General features: G+C 51.6%; 1 protein-coding gene across 1 annotated transcript; it reads right to left on the bottom strand.

Annotated features, from left to right (window-relative positions):
• Nucleotides 1–1695: 1695 nt before the first annotated feature.
• Nucleotides 1696–12800, bottom strand: STRA8 (stimulated by retinoic acid 8). Its single transcript, XM_012720776.1, has 9 exons — nt 12609–12800; nt 9194–9269; nt 8584–8668; nt 5995–6076; nt 5867–5949; nt 4746–5031; nt 4140–4213; nt 2308–2419; nt 1696–1770 (listed from the first exon to the last, which is right to left on the bottom strand). The coding sequence occupies exons 1-9, from the start codon at nt 12798–12800 to the stop codon at nt 1696–1698; spliced, it is 1065 nt and encodes a 354-aa protein (XP_012576230.1).
• Nucleotides 12801–13618: the final 818 nt, after the last annotated feature.

Below are 13618 nucleotides of genomic sequence, written 5' to 3'. Positions count from 1 at the left end.
AAAGCAGATTGCCCTCCATAATATGGGTGGGCCTCATCCAATCAGTTGAAGGAGTAAAATGACTAAAAGACTGACCTCCCCCAGGGAGAGAGAAATCCTTCTGATTTAAACTCTAACTTTTCCCAACCTGCTGGTCTACCCTGCAGAGGGGCTGGCTAGAACTGCACACATTCCTTAAGGGCCTACTGTGGATTGGCACTCTGTAAAGACTGGTTTCTCTCCCACACGCTGGCTTGTTCCTGGCTTGCTGGGTCTCTAGGATGACTAGCTGAGTCCTGTGGTCATGAGACTGTCCTTTCTTCCAGCACAAGTTCAGGCCATAAGTTTAGCATAAAGGCCCTGCCTGGCAAACCCTCACCTACCCCTCAGTTTGATCATTTGTAAACTGGCAAGCATCGTTGAATCTGCATACCTCCTGCAGGAGTCCTTGGCCCTTCATGGTAAAAGCTGGGGCTGTGAACTCACGCAAGATTTGGATCTGAGGGACTGAGGGTTTGGCTCCTCAGACTTGACTTGTGTGTCAGGTGCATGAAGCAGTCAGTGTGCTAGGAGGGCTTTGGTGGATGGTTGTCACTGTTGTTCGAACTTGTCAACTGTAAGGAGCCAGGTGAACCCATTCCCTCTGCAAACATGAACACACACGTATGTACAGTACACTCGGGTATCTGTATTTCTGTTTGCTTATCCACCATCTATCTATCCATCCATAAATAGACATATCCATAGGTATATCCATATATAAATATATATACATATATACATATACGCATATATACATATATATGTATACACACACACACATACATACATCTGTCAAGATTTATGTTAAGGAATGGGCTCATATGATTGTGAAGGCTGGCACGGCCAGATCTGAAGAGTAGACTGGCAGGCTGGGAAGAAAGAGTTAGAGTTGAAATCAGAAGGATTTGCCTCTTCCTGGGGGAGGTCAGTTTTTTAGTCTTTTTACTCCTTCAACTGATTGGATGAGGCCCACTCATATTATGGAGGGCAATCTGCTTTACTCAAATACTAATATTTACTAGGATTTATATATTAACCAAGATCAAATACATGGGCACTGTGGCCTAGCCTTGTTCACACATTAAGTTAACCTCCACACCTGATGTGTACCCTAGGGACCGGACCTTATTATCCTGCCTCGGAGCCTCACCAGAAAGCACTCAGAACACCGTGGGGTCTGACTTTAATTCCATGCAGGAGCCTTTATTACCAGGTCTAGCTGGTTCTACCCTGATGTCCTGGAAGACAGGGTTGATGTCAGCACTATTCTTGGACTCCCTCGTCATGAGGAATGAGTGAGAGGGCCAGAACTCGCGAGAAACCACCAGAACAATGCCTGAAATCTAGAATGTACTGAAAGTATCTAGTGGAGTGGCATTTCCAGGGACAGATCCTGCTTATCTTCTTCTTTAAAGGCTGGTGACCGGGGCTCCAATGTAAAGGGGTGTGCATGCCTTGCAGTAGGTCATCCCTTCCACCAAACAACCAAGAAAGACTGACACAGTCATCTTAAAATACTTTATAATAGTCAGAAACGAAAACTATCACAAGATCTCTGGGACAGCCCACTCCGGAATTTCCCAGAAACTAAGACAAACTGAAACTTGGCAACTTGCAGTCAAACTTGAAAACTGCCCACCCTCATTCATTCCCTTCCCTTCTCAGCCTTCTGTATCACAAATCGTCATCATCAAAGGTCTCCAAGCATCTCAACATGATCATCTCATCATCAACAGGAAGGTCTGGTTCCTGTAAAACATGGGGTGGAAGAGGATTACGTTTTTATTTAAGGAGGCCAGGCCCCAAGCAGGTGAGAAGGCCCCTCCGTTCAGGGGTGCTCCTTTCCTTCCATCTCTGTCTCACATATCTTCAGTGGTACGGTTGTATCACCCCTTCGGTCACCATATGTCTCACTGTTTTTGGAAGTAGAAATTAATATGCTCCGGAGGCTAGTGGCTAGTGGCTGAGACCCCAGGGTCTCAGATGGAGTGTGGCCTCTTGGGAGGGTGTCAAGGTGTCACACCACATGGAGGAATGTCTGTGAAGAGCTACTCCAAGGGACCCCCAGTCTGGGGTTGTTCTGTGGAGACCATTCCCTCTGTTGCAACCCTCAATTTCCCTGGACAACCTACAATTCCCTGTCGCTGGAGCAGGCCAGAGAACATGAAGTCCCCTGCCAGTGGTCCCTGGGGTTGACCTGAGTGAGGTCCACCTAGGATGCCCTTCTAGTCACCTCTCCTCAGGGAGAGGCTAGGATCTCCTCACCCCCTGCCTTGCCATACGTACCTCCTTGATGGTCATGTTAATGGAGCAGAGGCCCTTAAAAAATTCAATGATCTGCATATAGAGCTGAAACTTGTTCTCTGGGTTTTCTGGGTTGCTGCTAGCAAGCAGAGAACTAACAACAGAAAGGAAGAAGAAGCAACAGATGTTTAGCATCCAAATCTTTGACCTCAGCTGTACCTCCGAAAATACTGGGATTGCAGTGTGGCCCACACACTTTGAAGCACACAGCAGTCCAGTACACTTCCTGGCAGGTCTGTGTGGCTTCCTGTGTCCTGTCTGGCACCGCTGGGAAATCAAGCCGTTAGGGGGTGGGCTCCTGGGCCCTAATTCTGTCTGAGCTGTGGCCTCGGAAGATAGGAGCCGGCCTCTGCAGCAATCCCAGGTCTGCCCTCAGGGCTCCAGAGCTGCTCAGCAAGCACTGTCCCATTTTCCAGCCGTCCAGTGAGATGCTGCCACCCGGTAGGCCCAGCAAAGACCAAAGCCTTGAAGGAGGACTGTGTGCAGACTGGCTCCCTGGGCCAGGGCAGAAGTCCCAGAAGTGCGGCCTGAGGGCCAAGGAGTTGAGTTTGGGACAGGACGAGGCCTGAGACTGCAGGTCCTCTTGGAAGGCAGCTTAGTCAGCTTAGCCCCTTCCTTTTCTGGGGCAAGTAGAAAACAGTTTTCTTAATAGGTTATTTTTGTGGCCCAGAAGCAGGGTTCCAAGTCTTGCTGGGAAGCGCACGTCCTCACAGCCTGAGCCGGGCTCTGGAGGAGGAGTGTCTGCTTCCAGCTATTTCTTCAAAACGGAAGACCCCGTAAAGCTGAGAAGAGCAGGCCTGCATAAAACCACCCTGGAGAGGGCCAGACCCTCCCCGGAAGCCCTGAGTCTCCCCCTCTGGGCAGGCCTAGAGGAGCTGGTGGGGAGGAGGGCGAATGCTGGCATCTGAGGGGCCTGCAGGAGGCCGGAGCTCTGGGACAGAACCTTGCACAGCCCACTTGGGGACCAGGAGATGGAGGTCTTCGTTGGGAAGAAGATGTGAACATCTCCCTGACTCCCAGGGCAGAATAAAGATGTTTAGGTCCTTTGTATTCACCACACAGTAGTGGTATCTGAAGGGCCTGTGTCCTCAAGCCAGAAGGCCATAGCTTTTCAAACCAAGGAGCACCCGGCCCCCAAAGCAGCTCCCGCTGAGAACACACCCCTCGGTCCAGATTTCATCAAGCTGCTTCTGGCTCTAGACTCTCCCCAGATCCTATTCAGTGTCTTCTCACTTGGCGGGACCAACCCTCCCCTGCACCCCTCTCCCCTCACTCACTCCCACCAACATCCTGAAGACCGGCTCCCCAAGAACAGTTCAAAGGGTCCCCTACCTGGTAAGCTCAGGGCATCTCTCTGTGCCCCAAAGCCCCTCCCCACCCCACACAAACTGCTCTCACCGACCACAGCACCTCACCCTGGAAGCCAGTGCCATCTGGAGCTGATAACCTGTTCTGCCTCAGCCCTGGAGCAGCCCAGAACTTTCCACTCTGGACGCCCCTGACAAGGTCCCCTCTGGCAGCGGCACAACCCGGGACCTGCCCGTTTAGTATCACAGAAAAAAATGGATTTCTAGGAACTTAAGCATCCTGCTGGGGGGAGCTGCAGGGGAGAGGCCCCTAAACATCCCAGCAGGGGTAACACACACTCATATGCACTTACGCACTCCCATACTCTGACACACAAACACACACACACGTGTGCATGCCCAGACATGTGCACGATCACTTTTGCACACACCCTTGTATACACTCATACACTAAGACCCAGTCCTACGCGCTGATACGCGCGCACAGGTCCTTCACCCCTTCCTCACCTGGAGCTAGAAGTACTTGGAGCCTCATTTTTGTCCAGGAAGCTTGCCACATCAAAGGCATCTTCAAAAAGGATCTAAAGAAAGCACGGACTGAGAGTCAAGAATCGCTACTGCTGGATCCTGCTCTCGGCTGCTGTGGAGAGACGAAGGCTTTCTCTCTGCCTTTCACCCCCAAAGGGGATGCTACTGCTACTAGCTGCCATTCCACGGCCCAGGAGGTGGGAGCGCTAGGAGAGGAAGGAAGGCGAGAAACCAGCCTCAAGATGACACAGCTTACAGAGAAGAGAAGGCCGGGTATCTGTGATGACAGGCCAGAGACTGGCCAGAAGCCTGCCCTGCCTCGGGGCCTCCTGCGTGAGAAGCACATTTCCTCATGGTTTAATGAGGGGGTCACCTGCAGACAGCCTTCTCAGCGCTTTTCTAGAATCCCCATGGGAAGGCCAGGAAAATAACAGGAAATTATGTCAGGAAAACCAGAAGCCTAGTGTGAGCCTGACGAGACAGGGCCTCAAATTTGACCCCAAGCAGATCCCCCCCCCCGGTGTCTCTGGGTCTGTGGTGGCAGGACTCCTGTGCACCCCTCCATGCTACCCAAGGTCTGTCTACCTCCTCCGGGGTGGAGACGAGTGAGCAGCTGGCCCCTTGGCTGTCCACTCCGCTGTCCCTCAAGCTGCCCTGGGTCCCCACGGGTTCCTGGCCGGCCGCTGTGGGGCCCCGGAGGTTGCTGTGCTTCTGCAGCCAGGCCTGCAGGAGACTGGCCTTCCTCTCCTCAGAGAGATTCTGCCACAGGTGGGAGATGGCCGCAGAGACGATGGGGAGTGTCACCTCCCCCAAGGGGACGATCCCGCTCCCGGTCAGAAGATCCATCGTCTGCTTGTAGAAGTTGAGATACCTGCAACAGCAAGGACAGCATCTCCCAGACCTGAAGCCGCAGCTGAAGGCCCAAGTGCTGTTCTCCAGCAACACAGTCTGGAGGCCTCGCCACAGCTCTACCTGGGGCTCGGTCTCACTAGTCTCTGCGAGCCCTTGGTCTCTGCAGGTCACAAACCATGTTCGGGGGGGCGGGGGCGTGGATGACACAGATTTATGCTTTGAGATTCCCTCCCAAGTCCTCCCGGTACACTCCCCTGCCCCAGGAATGCGCTGCTTGACAGACAGGCCACATGTCTGACTCAGCTCTCAGTCCACGGGACCCCCTTAAGATTCCTGCTCATGAGTGTGCACCCATGAAATGCTGCTTTAATCTGAGGCCTGAAAGTGAGGCTCGGCGGTGGAGTGAGCCTCCTTCCAGCGAGTCACTGATTCCGGAAGTCAACATGGCTGCTGAGGGTCTGCAGTCTGTGGAGGCGAAGTGAGTAGCCGCGGAGTCCAAGCCAGCCACCCCCCATCTTTATCACTCTAAGGCCCACAATGCAGTCAAAAGCAGACTTGTGGGGGAGCTCAGTCCTCTTCATCCCATCCACCACCCCCTCAAGGATAGCTGGAGAATGTGCCCAGCGCCCAGTCTTAGAAAACTCCATGTATGTGGTGGGCAAATGCAGCCTCCAGGCCATTTCTCTGCCCCTTTGCCTACCCCTCCCTCAGCTTCTCCTATGTGGAAACGGGTTCCAGGATTCAGGGCCTTGTGTCAGTGCGCAGGAGTCCCCACCCCTGCCCTGGAGGGAGCCCCTTCCCCTGGGGCTCCTGCCCCAGGGCGGCGAAGCCACACCCTTCCCAGCTGTTCACACCGTTCAAATTCCAAGAGGTCTGGGGTCAAGGTGATGGGGAACTGAAATGGTTCCACTTTTTTGTCTTCCTCTTCCATCTCTTCCTCTTCTTCCACCTCCTCTTCTTCCTCTTCTTGGTCTTCCTCCACTTCCTCCTCCTCTTCCTTCCCGACTATCTCAAAAGGGTACCAGGTGGCAGAGTCTTTCTGATGAACTGGGGGAGCAAACAGGCTGGGGGAGAAAACAGAAATTGGGTAACTCTAGACTGATGTCGCTCATGGGCTTCAACACTGAAACAGACATGTGCATAAATAATTTCTATTTACATACACATTCATTCACATAAACATATATGCTCTTAGGTCCTGACCCGGTGGGGTTTATCCTTGAAGTGCGGGATGGCTGTTGCTGCAGTCACCATATCAACAGGCTAAAGAAGAAAAACCAAATGACCTCAGTAGATGCACAAAAGTTCTCAGCAAAATTTAGCATCCGGGCTCTGCCTGGTGACATTACAGGTTAAAGCTCCACATGATGAAGTTTCAGAAGCCACTGCAGCATGAGTTCAATCCCCAGCCAGGGAGCTGACCCACACGGCGCGCAGACCTCTCCTGACCTGCCTGCTACGCCCCTCAGCAGGCTACTATGTTGATCAGCCTGTTCTTCTCCCCACTCTGTCTCTGGTGAGTCCTCTCACCACCCCTCCACCTTTCATCTGTACTGCAGTTCTGCGTGAATGAATAAATAATCTTTAAAAAAAATTCAGAGTGGCCCTCCCTGGTGGCGCAGTGGGTTAAAGCACAGCACTGAGAAGCTAAAGCCACTTCCTCATGAGTTCGATTCCCGCCTGCCCTGGAGGCGACCACATGGCGTGGCAGACCTCTCCTGACCCGCCCGCTGCTCCCCTCAGCAGTGTACTTCGTCAGTCTGCCTGTTCTGCTCCCCGCTCTGTCTCTGGTGAATTCTCTCACCTTCCACATCTCTGGCCTGCACCCCAGTTCTGTACAAATAAATAAATAAATCTTTAAAAAAAAAAAAATTCAGAACAGAGGAAACATTCCTAAGAATTCCACCAAACTCAACTCAGGTGTCAAAGTAGATGGGAAGCCTAGACTTTCTGCCCAAAATATCAAAAGCAAAAAAAACCCCAAAACCAAACAACAACAAAGGGACATTATTTGCAAGCCTTATACTACAAAGAGCAAGTTTCTCAGGACATGCTAAGAAATCTACCACTAAATAAGGAAAAGACCCCCAATCCAACAGGAAAATGGGCAAAGCAGAGGTGCACAAAATTGCCAGGGTCTTGAACAAAGATGCTTAAGCTCATTCCTAACATAATGCATTAACATAGAATAATTAGAAGATATAGTCTATTCCTGTGCCTATAAACAGTTTTTGATTAGTGCAGGTTGGTGATATTCTACTGAAAAGTTTCTGGGATTATTATACCTTTTTTAAAAAAGGTTTATTTATTTATGCACAAGAACTGAGGTGTAGGCCAGAGGTGCAGGGGGGATGTGTGTGAGAGGATTCACTAGAGACAGAGTGGGGAGCAGAACAGGCAGATGTACTGAAATACACTGCTGAGGGGAGCAGCAGGTGAGACAGGAGAGGTCTGCTGCGTCATGTGGGTCAGCTCCCTGCCGGGGGATCGAACTTGTGCTTCAGTGGCTGTGATAGCTTCACAGTGCTGTGCTTTAACCCCTTGCACCACCATGGAGGCATGATTGTTATGTTTTTAAAGAAATGTGGCCATCCTCACATGGGCCGGTGACACAAACGTGAATAAGACTTTGTAGGTGATAACCTTTATATTTTAACCAGCAAGGGAAGTGAATTGTTGTTCTAACATGAATAATTTATCACTCCCTCCCATTTACAGAGCAAGTGAATTTGTTGCTATGCCTGTGTCTGACCAGAGGCCAAACTGGATAGACTTCTGGACAAGCCTTGAGGTCACTAGATAAGAAGGACAAAGCCACACCCCCAAAAGTCCCTTGGGAAGCAGTTTGGCAGGATGGGAACTGGGGGAAGAAGCTGTGTTAGCTTTTCAGAGCACAGCGCAGAGTTCATTGACCCAAAGCATGTCACAGAACTAAATACAGAAAGTGAGATCATAGGCTTGAGGAAGACCCTGCCCCCACCAACGTCTGCTTCCAAATTCAGGTGGGATGTGATAAGCCGGGTTCCCTTTCAGCATTTCTGACACTTGGCTATAGTCATTGCTTTTCCTCTCTTTCTTTTGGCTTTCTAGATTCTTCTAAAACTTGGAAAATAGGCTGACAGTTGGGCTTCTTTATTGTCATGTGTCTCCATCATTAAAGCCATTGGTTGAGTTTTTGTAAAGCTATCAATACACTATGAACACCATGGTCTTGTGTGTCTTGGTGTCTAACCCCAAGACACCAAGAGTTAAAAAACTTGTAAGATTTAAAAAACTGAAAGGATATTCTACAAAATTAACCAGTTTTCTTGAGAAGTAAGATGACCCGTATTTTTATTGATAATATTTTCTTTGGTAAGAGTGGATGCTTTTTATTATCAGAAAAAGATCCAATGCAGGTGGCTGTCATAAAATAGCAAAGGAGTCTCCCCAGTGAGACACTGTTCTAGATAACTTAGCAGCACCCCCTCACTCTGCTCCAAACCCTGGAGGGAGAAGTTGAGAGACTGTGATGTAGCCGAGGAGGAAAAGAACAGCAGGCAGCTGACTCTCCCGGTGCTCGCGGCCTTACCTGTGATCTTGGCAGTACATTCTGGCAAATTCTTCCTTGGCCTCTTCTAGGCTGTTTGCATTCCCATCCTCCAGGTGGTAGGACCCTACAGGAAGTGGAAAGTCAGGATCACAAAGGGGCAGAAGCGTGGTCTGGTGGTCCCCAGCCTGCCCACGTTCAGAGTTAGGGGATTGAGAGTCCAACTTCCCCCTCTCCTAGATGTCAGGAGAGAACACTAGGCCAGAGAGAGGGGCTTCCTGAGCTGGCTCTTCTCCATCAAGACAGCAGGAGGATCACGTTTTAAACCCAAGTACCATTCTGGCATCTCGCTGAGTGCCAAGGAGGGGAGCCAGGTGCCCCCCTTTGCTGTCTCACTGGCACCAGTGTGACTCTTCTCTGGCTCTCAAGATGAGATCAGGAACCTTCTCCAGCACCCCAACACCTCAACAGACAAATGACTGCCCATTCTCCCAGGCCCGGGGAGTGTGAGTCTCATCACAACCCCAGACCAAGCACAGCAACCTGGCACCCAGTAGGCACTCAATACACACCACCTCGCTCTGTTGACTCCAATCTGTTTTCAATAGCAAAGCCAGACTGCGCCCCCTGGTGGCCGGCAGGGACGTCTTACCTTTCAGCTTCAGCAGATTGTCCAAGGTTTGTTCCAGGTCCTGAATATGAGTCTTTGCCTTATTTAGAACCTGCCACTGAGGATGGAGACAGACAATGCTGACAAGCTGGCCTTCCCCTGCAAGGGCTCGTTTGTGGACACCAGAGGACTCTCCCTGCACAAGGCAAGTCCTTGAACAAGAAGCTCGTTCTGATGCCCAGAAAACAAGACATTTTCCTCTGAATACTGGAAATTGTTCTTACCCAAATCCTAAAGCTTTGGGAAACAGTTAAGCTGCAAGAAGGCAAATAACTCTTTACACCACCGGATTAATAGTGACTGAGAGACTCTGGGAATGAATATTAGCTCGAGCCCATCCCTCTAGTAAATGTGCTATTCTAACAGTACCTTTTTCTTTGCTAAGTGCACATACCAGGAGATCTAAAATCTTAGCTTGGCTCTGTTAGTTGGAACTCCAGTATCCTGTCCTGCAAGACTGGGATCACAGGTTACCTCCTATGTCCTTCCTTTCCCCCATTGTCTTCCTGTCACCCACTCCTCCCCACTTCTCCCTCCGTGACCTGCCCTCTCTACCTCCCGTCTTCCACCTTCTTTCCTATATAAAATAATCCCAAAGTCAAAATGGTAACTGCACGATTATTCAAAGATGAGAAGCGCTAAGTATTGTTTCTGTGCTACCCACCGGTCCCGTTAGGAGTGCCAGCCACGCATCAGGCCTGCCGCTAAACCCCAGGCTCATGGGTCAGTACATGCCCTTCTAGCAGGGCGACAACATGGAAGCTTGATCAAGTAAGCCTGCAAAGGGCCGCGGAAATGATTCCACATGGAGGGATGGAGAAGACACTACAATGGGGCAACTCAGAGAATAAGAGAATCTGTGTGCTCTCAAGTTGCAGGAGCAAAGGCAGAGACTGGGCACACAGGGTGGGCAGGGGGTGGGGGAGCTGAAGCTGCAGGTGGCTAGGGGTCATCCTTCCAGATCCCACGGGTTCTGCCTGGTAAACAAAATGGAGGTTTGAAGGGCGCTAGAAGCAGGCACTCTCCTGACCCAAAAGACAGCGACTAGAATATGGGTGATTGCAGACTCCTCATCTGCTCCACCTGACATCCCATGCACTCTGCTGCCCCCCGTCTTGGGGCTCGTGGTCACTCTGCTGGGCCAGCAAGGACTCCCTGCCTCCACTGATGCCACGGCCACTTGTTCCTGCTCAGGGTGTGGTCAGGGGCTGCTCACCTGTGCTGGCTCAGCCGGCCCACCCTACACTCAGTCTAACAGGCAAGGCCAGGAAACCAGGGGCATTCCTTTAAACTCTGTTTCTAGAATGTTTTTGACAGGCTGACTTTCTTAGCACCTCTGTTCTGAGTAGAATCATGTTCCCTCAAATAGGCCTATGGAAGTCCTCATTCCAGAGCCGTGAATGGAGACTAATTGTGAATCAGGACTTCTGAGAGGTGCGCAAATTGAAGTGAGGCCAGCAGGGCCCTAACGCAGTGTGACAATGTCCTTGTCAACAGGAGACATTTGGATGCAGGTCCAAGATGTGGCAGGAAGAGCAGCACCTGTCAGTCATGGAGCCAAGCTCTGCGGGGAAAGTGCTAAAAGCTTAAAGGGAAATAAGAATCACGGCCCTGAGGACACCCGGATGTGGGACTTCCAGCCTCCAGAACTGCAAGACGGTACATTTCTGTTGTTTGAAGTCACCAGGCCTGGCGTTCAGTCCTCAGAAACCAATGCAACCTTGCTACACCAGGTCTCTGAGGAGAAAGGTCCTTTCCTGGCCGGTGCTACAGATGCAGAATTTGGGGTTGGCAGTCAGGCAGGAGAGGGGACCTGCTTTCTAGACTGTTTCCTGGCTGTCCATTCAGGCAAAGTAACTTTCTGCAGCCTCAGTTTTCCTCACCAGTAAAATGTGGATGTCATGAATAGATTTATGTGAAACAAATGAGATCACACCTTGGGAAGTGACACTAACATTTGAGCCATTTATGATAAAGCTATAGCTTCTCGTGCAGTTATTATATTAACCGCCGTTCCCCCCTCCCCCCATCCCCACCCCCCATGCCTCTGAGGACCCATCTGTCCTTGGGGACTAGTGTGTTAACTGAAGCTTAGCTGCTAAATGGCCTCACAGGAACCATGGCCGGATAACAGTCGGGCTCTCCACCATGACCTTAGGAGGTACAAATTTTAGGGGGTGCAAATGATTTTCCTCTCCATTTACTCCACTTCCCACTGGCAGCCCTGAATGCCTGTTGCTTCGGTGGCCTTGCTGCTGGGTACACTTCTAAGGCCACCGACAAGGCCTCTGGGGTCTCATCAGAGTCACAGGAGACATTTGCCTCCTCCAGAGGACATGGCGCAGAGCTATGTCCAGGCTCTTCGCTGTGGGGTCAAGATGTAGGATGACCCCCCACTCCACAGACCCGAACCCTCAGTCCTGAGCCCCGGGGGCTGGCTCAGCAGAGAAAGGAAGAACAGCACATCCCTCCACTACACCCCCAAACCTCCACACTTTTCACTCTCCTGCAAGAACAGGAGTCTTTCAAGAACAGGAGTTAAACTCAATGTGCGTGTTCAGGGGGTGCCTTTCTCTAAGGGCCATGAAGACCCTGACCTACTGTGGAGCTCTTTTCCCCTCCCCACCTACCCCCACCTCAACCAGGATCCTGCACCAGCCTAGAAGCAGGAAGCACATCATCCTTGTAAACAGTAAAGGGCCCCAAGCAGGAAGGGCCTAGTGCGAGTGGAAACCTTCAGTGTAGAGAGGATGATGGGAAGACAGAGTAGCTGGGGCCTCCCCAATGCAGGTCTCGCCAGCAACTCAACTCCAGTGTCCCCACCCTGTAAAACAGCTGGGGACTCCAGCTGTCAGGAACCACTCTTCAGCTACCTCCTGCAACCTTCCTCCCTCCCTTTTCCACCTTCAAGCCTTTCCTGAGGCAATGCCAGAGGCACTGGTCAGCAACAAAGGAAGCCTTGGAGAGAAAAGAGGTGACATTAAGAGCAGGGAAAGATAAGCCCACTTGCTGAGCTTGTGCCTGGCTGGTCCCCAAGGCAGAATACATTGGCCTGGTGGTGTGTGTGGGTGTGTATATAGTGGTGGTGGGGGGGGGAGTTTGAGGGGTGCAAGGTCTGGGAGCAGCTGGAAGCTCACCTAGGCCCACCATAGGTGAGGCACAACAGCACTGGTTAACTGGGTCTTTCAGGCCTGCGGTTTCCCTTCTGACCAGGCAGCAAGTGGGTCAGGCCCGGCTCTCAGTCTCCACCCACGAGCAGCCACAGAAAGCATCATGAAACACCCACCGTGGAGGGCTGACCCCACCTAGGCCGCAGCCTTTGGGGTGGGGTGGGTGGAGGACACCACACCAAGCCTGTCCCCACGGGACTCCAGCCCCCACACCCGGGCCCCCCTACCTTTGAGGCTACGAGTTCAGACTGGGAGTAGACCGTCTCCCTGAGGCTGGAGAAGAGCCCGGCCAGGGTGGCCCGGTGGCGCGCCTGGGACAGGCGTCTGCGCGCCACCCGGGGCTCGAGCTCCTGCGGCTGCGCCAGGGGCCGCGGTGTGGCTCTGCCAGCTGGGTTACTGCCTTCTCCAGACGTCGCCATTGTTAGCTGCAACATAAAGTTATGTTGGGGCGGGAGCTCAAAATGAAGATGCAATATTAAGGAAGACAAACAGAGAGGGGGGAGACTCCCAAGTAAAATGTCCCAAACCGATGACTGTAGTCAACGAGGTTCAGGTCAGCAACTGATGACACCAAATCTATTATTTCAGCTCCACTCCTAAAAACACAAGCCAGTCACACTTGAGTTATGTGGAGGGCTACTGCTGTTTTATACCGGGAAGTTTCCAGAATGTTTCAGGTACTCCACAGACACTTGGTGACTGATTGCTGTGGCCAGTGAGAGTGAACCACACCCCAGGAGCTTGTTCTTCACAGCCCATTCAAAGCTGAAGAGTGGTGGGCCATTCCCGGCCTTCTGTGCTCTTTGAAGAATGCACTATTCTGTGATGACCAAAGTGTAGACAAAGGGTAAAAAATCCAACGTGTACACTTTACATCTGCCCACTTGCCTGGGTAGCTGTTTTTACCTGGAAAGGCCAATGGGAGAGACAACTCTTCTCCCTGTGAAAGTGAAGAGTCGCATGCGCATGGAGGCCTCGCCCTGCTTCTAGAGGGCTCTAAAGATGGTACTTGTCACCTGAGTGACCTCAGCCTCTTCCTTAGAAGAGGAGATTCTGGGACTCAGAAGTTGCCCTTATAGGCCTCCCTGGTGGCGCAGGGTTAAAGTCAGCACTCTCAAACTATTGCCAGCCACTGCAGCCTGAGTTCAATCCCCGGCCAGGGAGCTGATCCACATGGCGCAGCAGACCTGTCCTGTCTCACCCACTGCTCCCCTCAGCAGTGTATTTCTGCTCCCTA

This window comes from Condylura cristata, unplaced genomic scaffold (assembly GCF_000260355.1).
Source record: "Condylura cristata isolate star-nosed mole 26May11 unplaced genomic scaffold, ConCri1.0 scaffold00005, whole genome shotgun sequence".
NCBI lineage: Eukaryota > Metazoa > Chordata > Mammalia > Eulipotyphla > Talpidae > Condylura > Condylura cristata.
The sequence above is the reverse complement of the archived record's forward strand: the minus strand, read 5'-3'. Positions and strand labels throughout refer to the sequence as shown.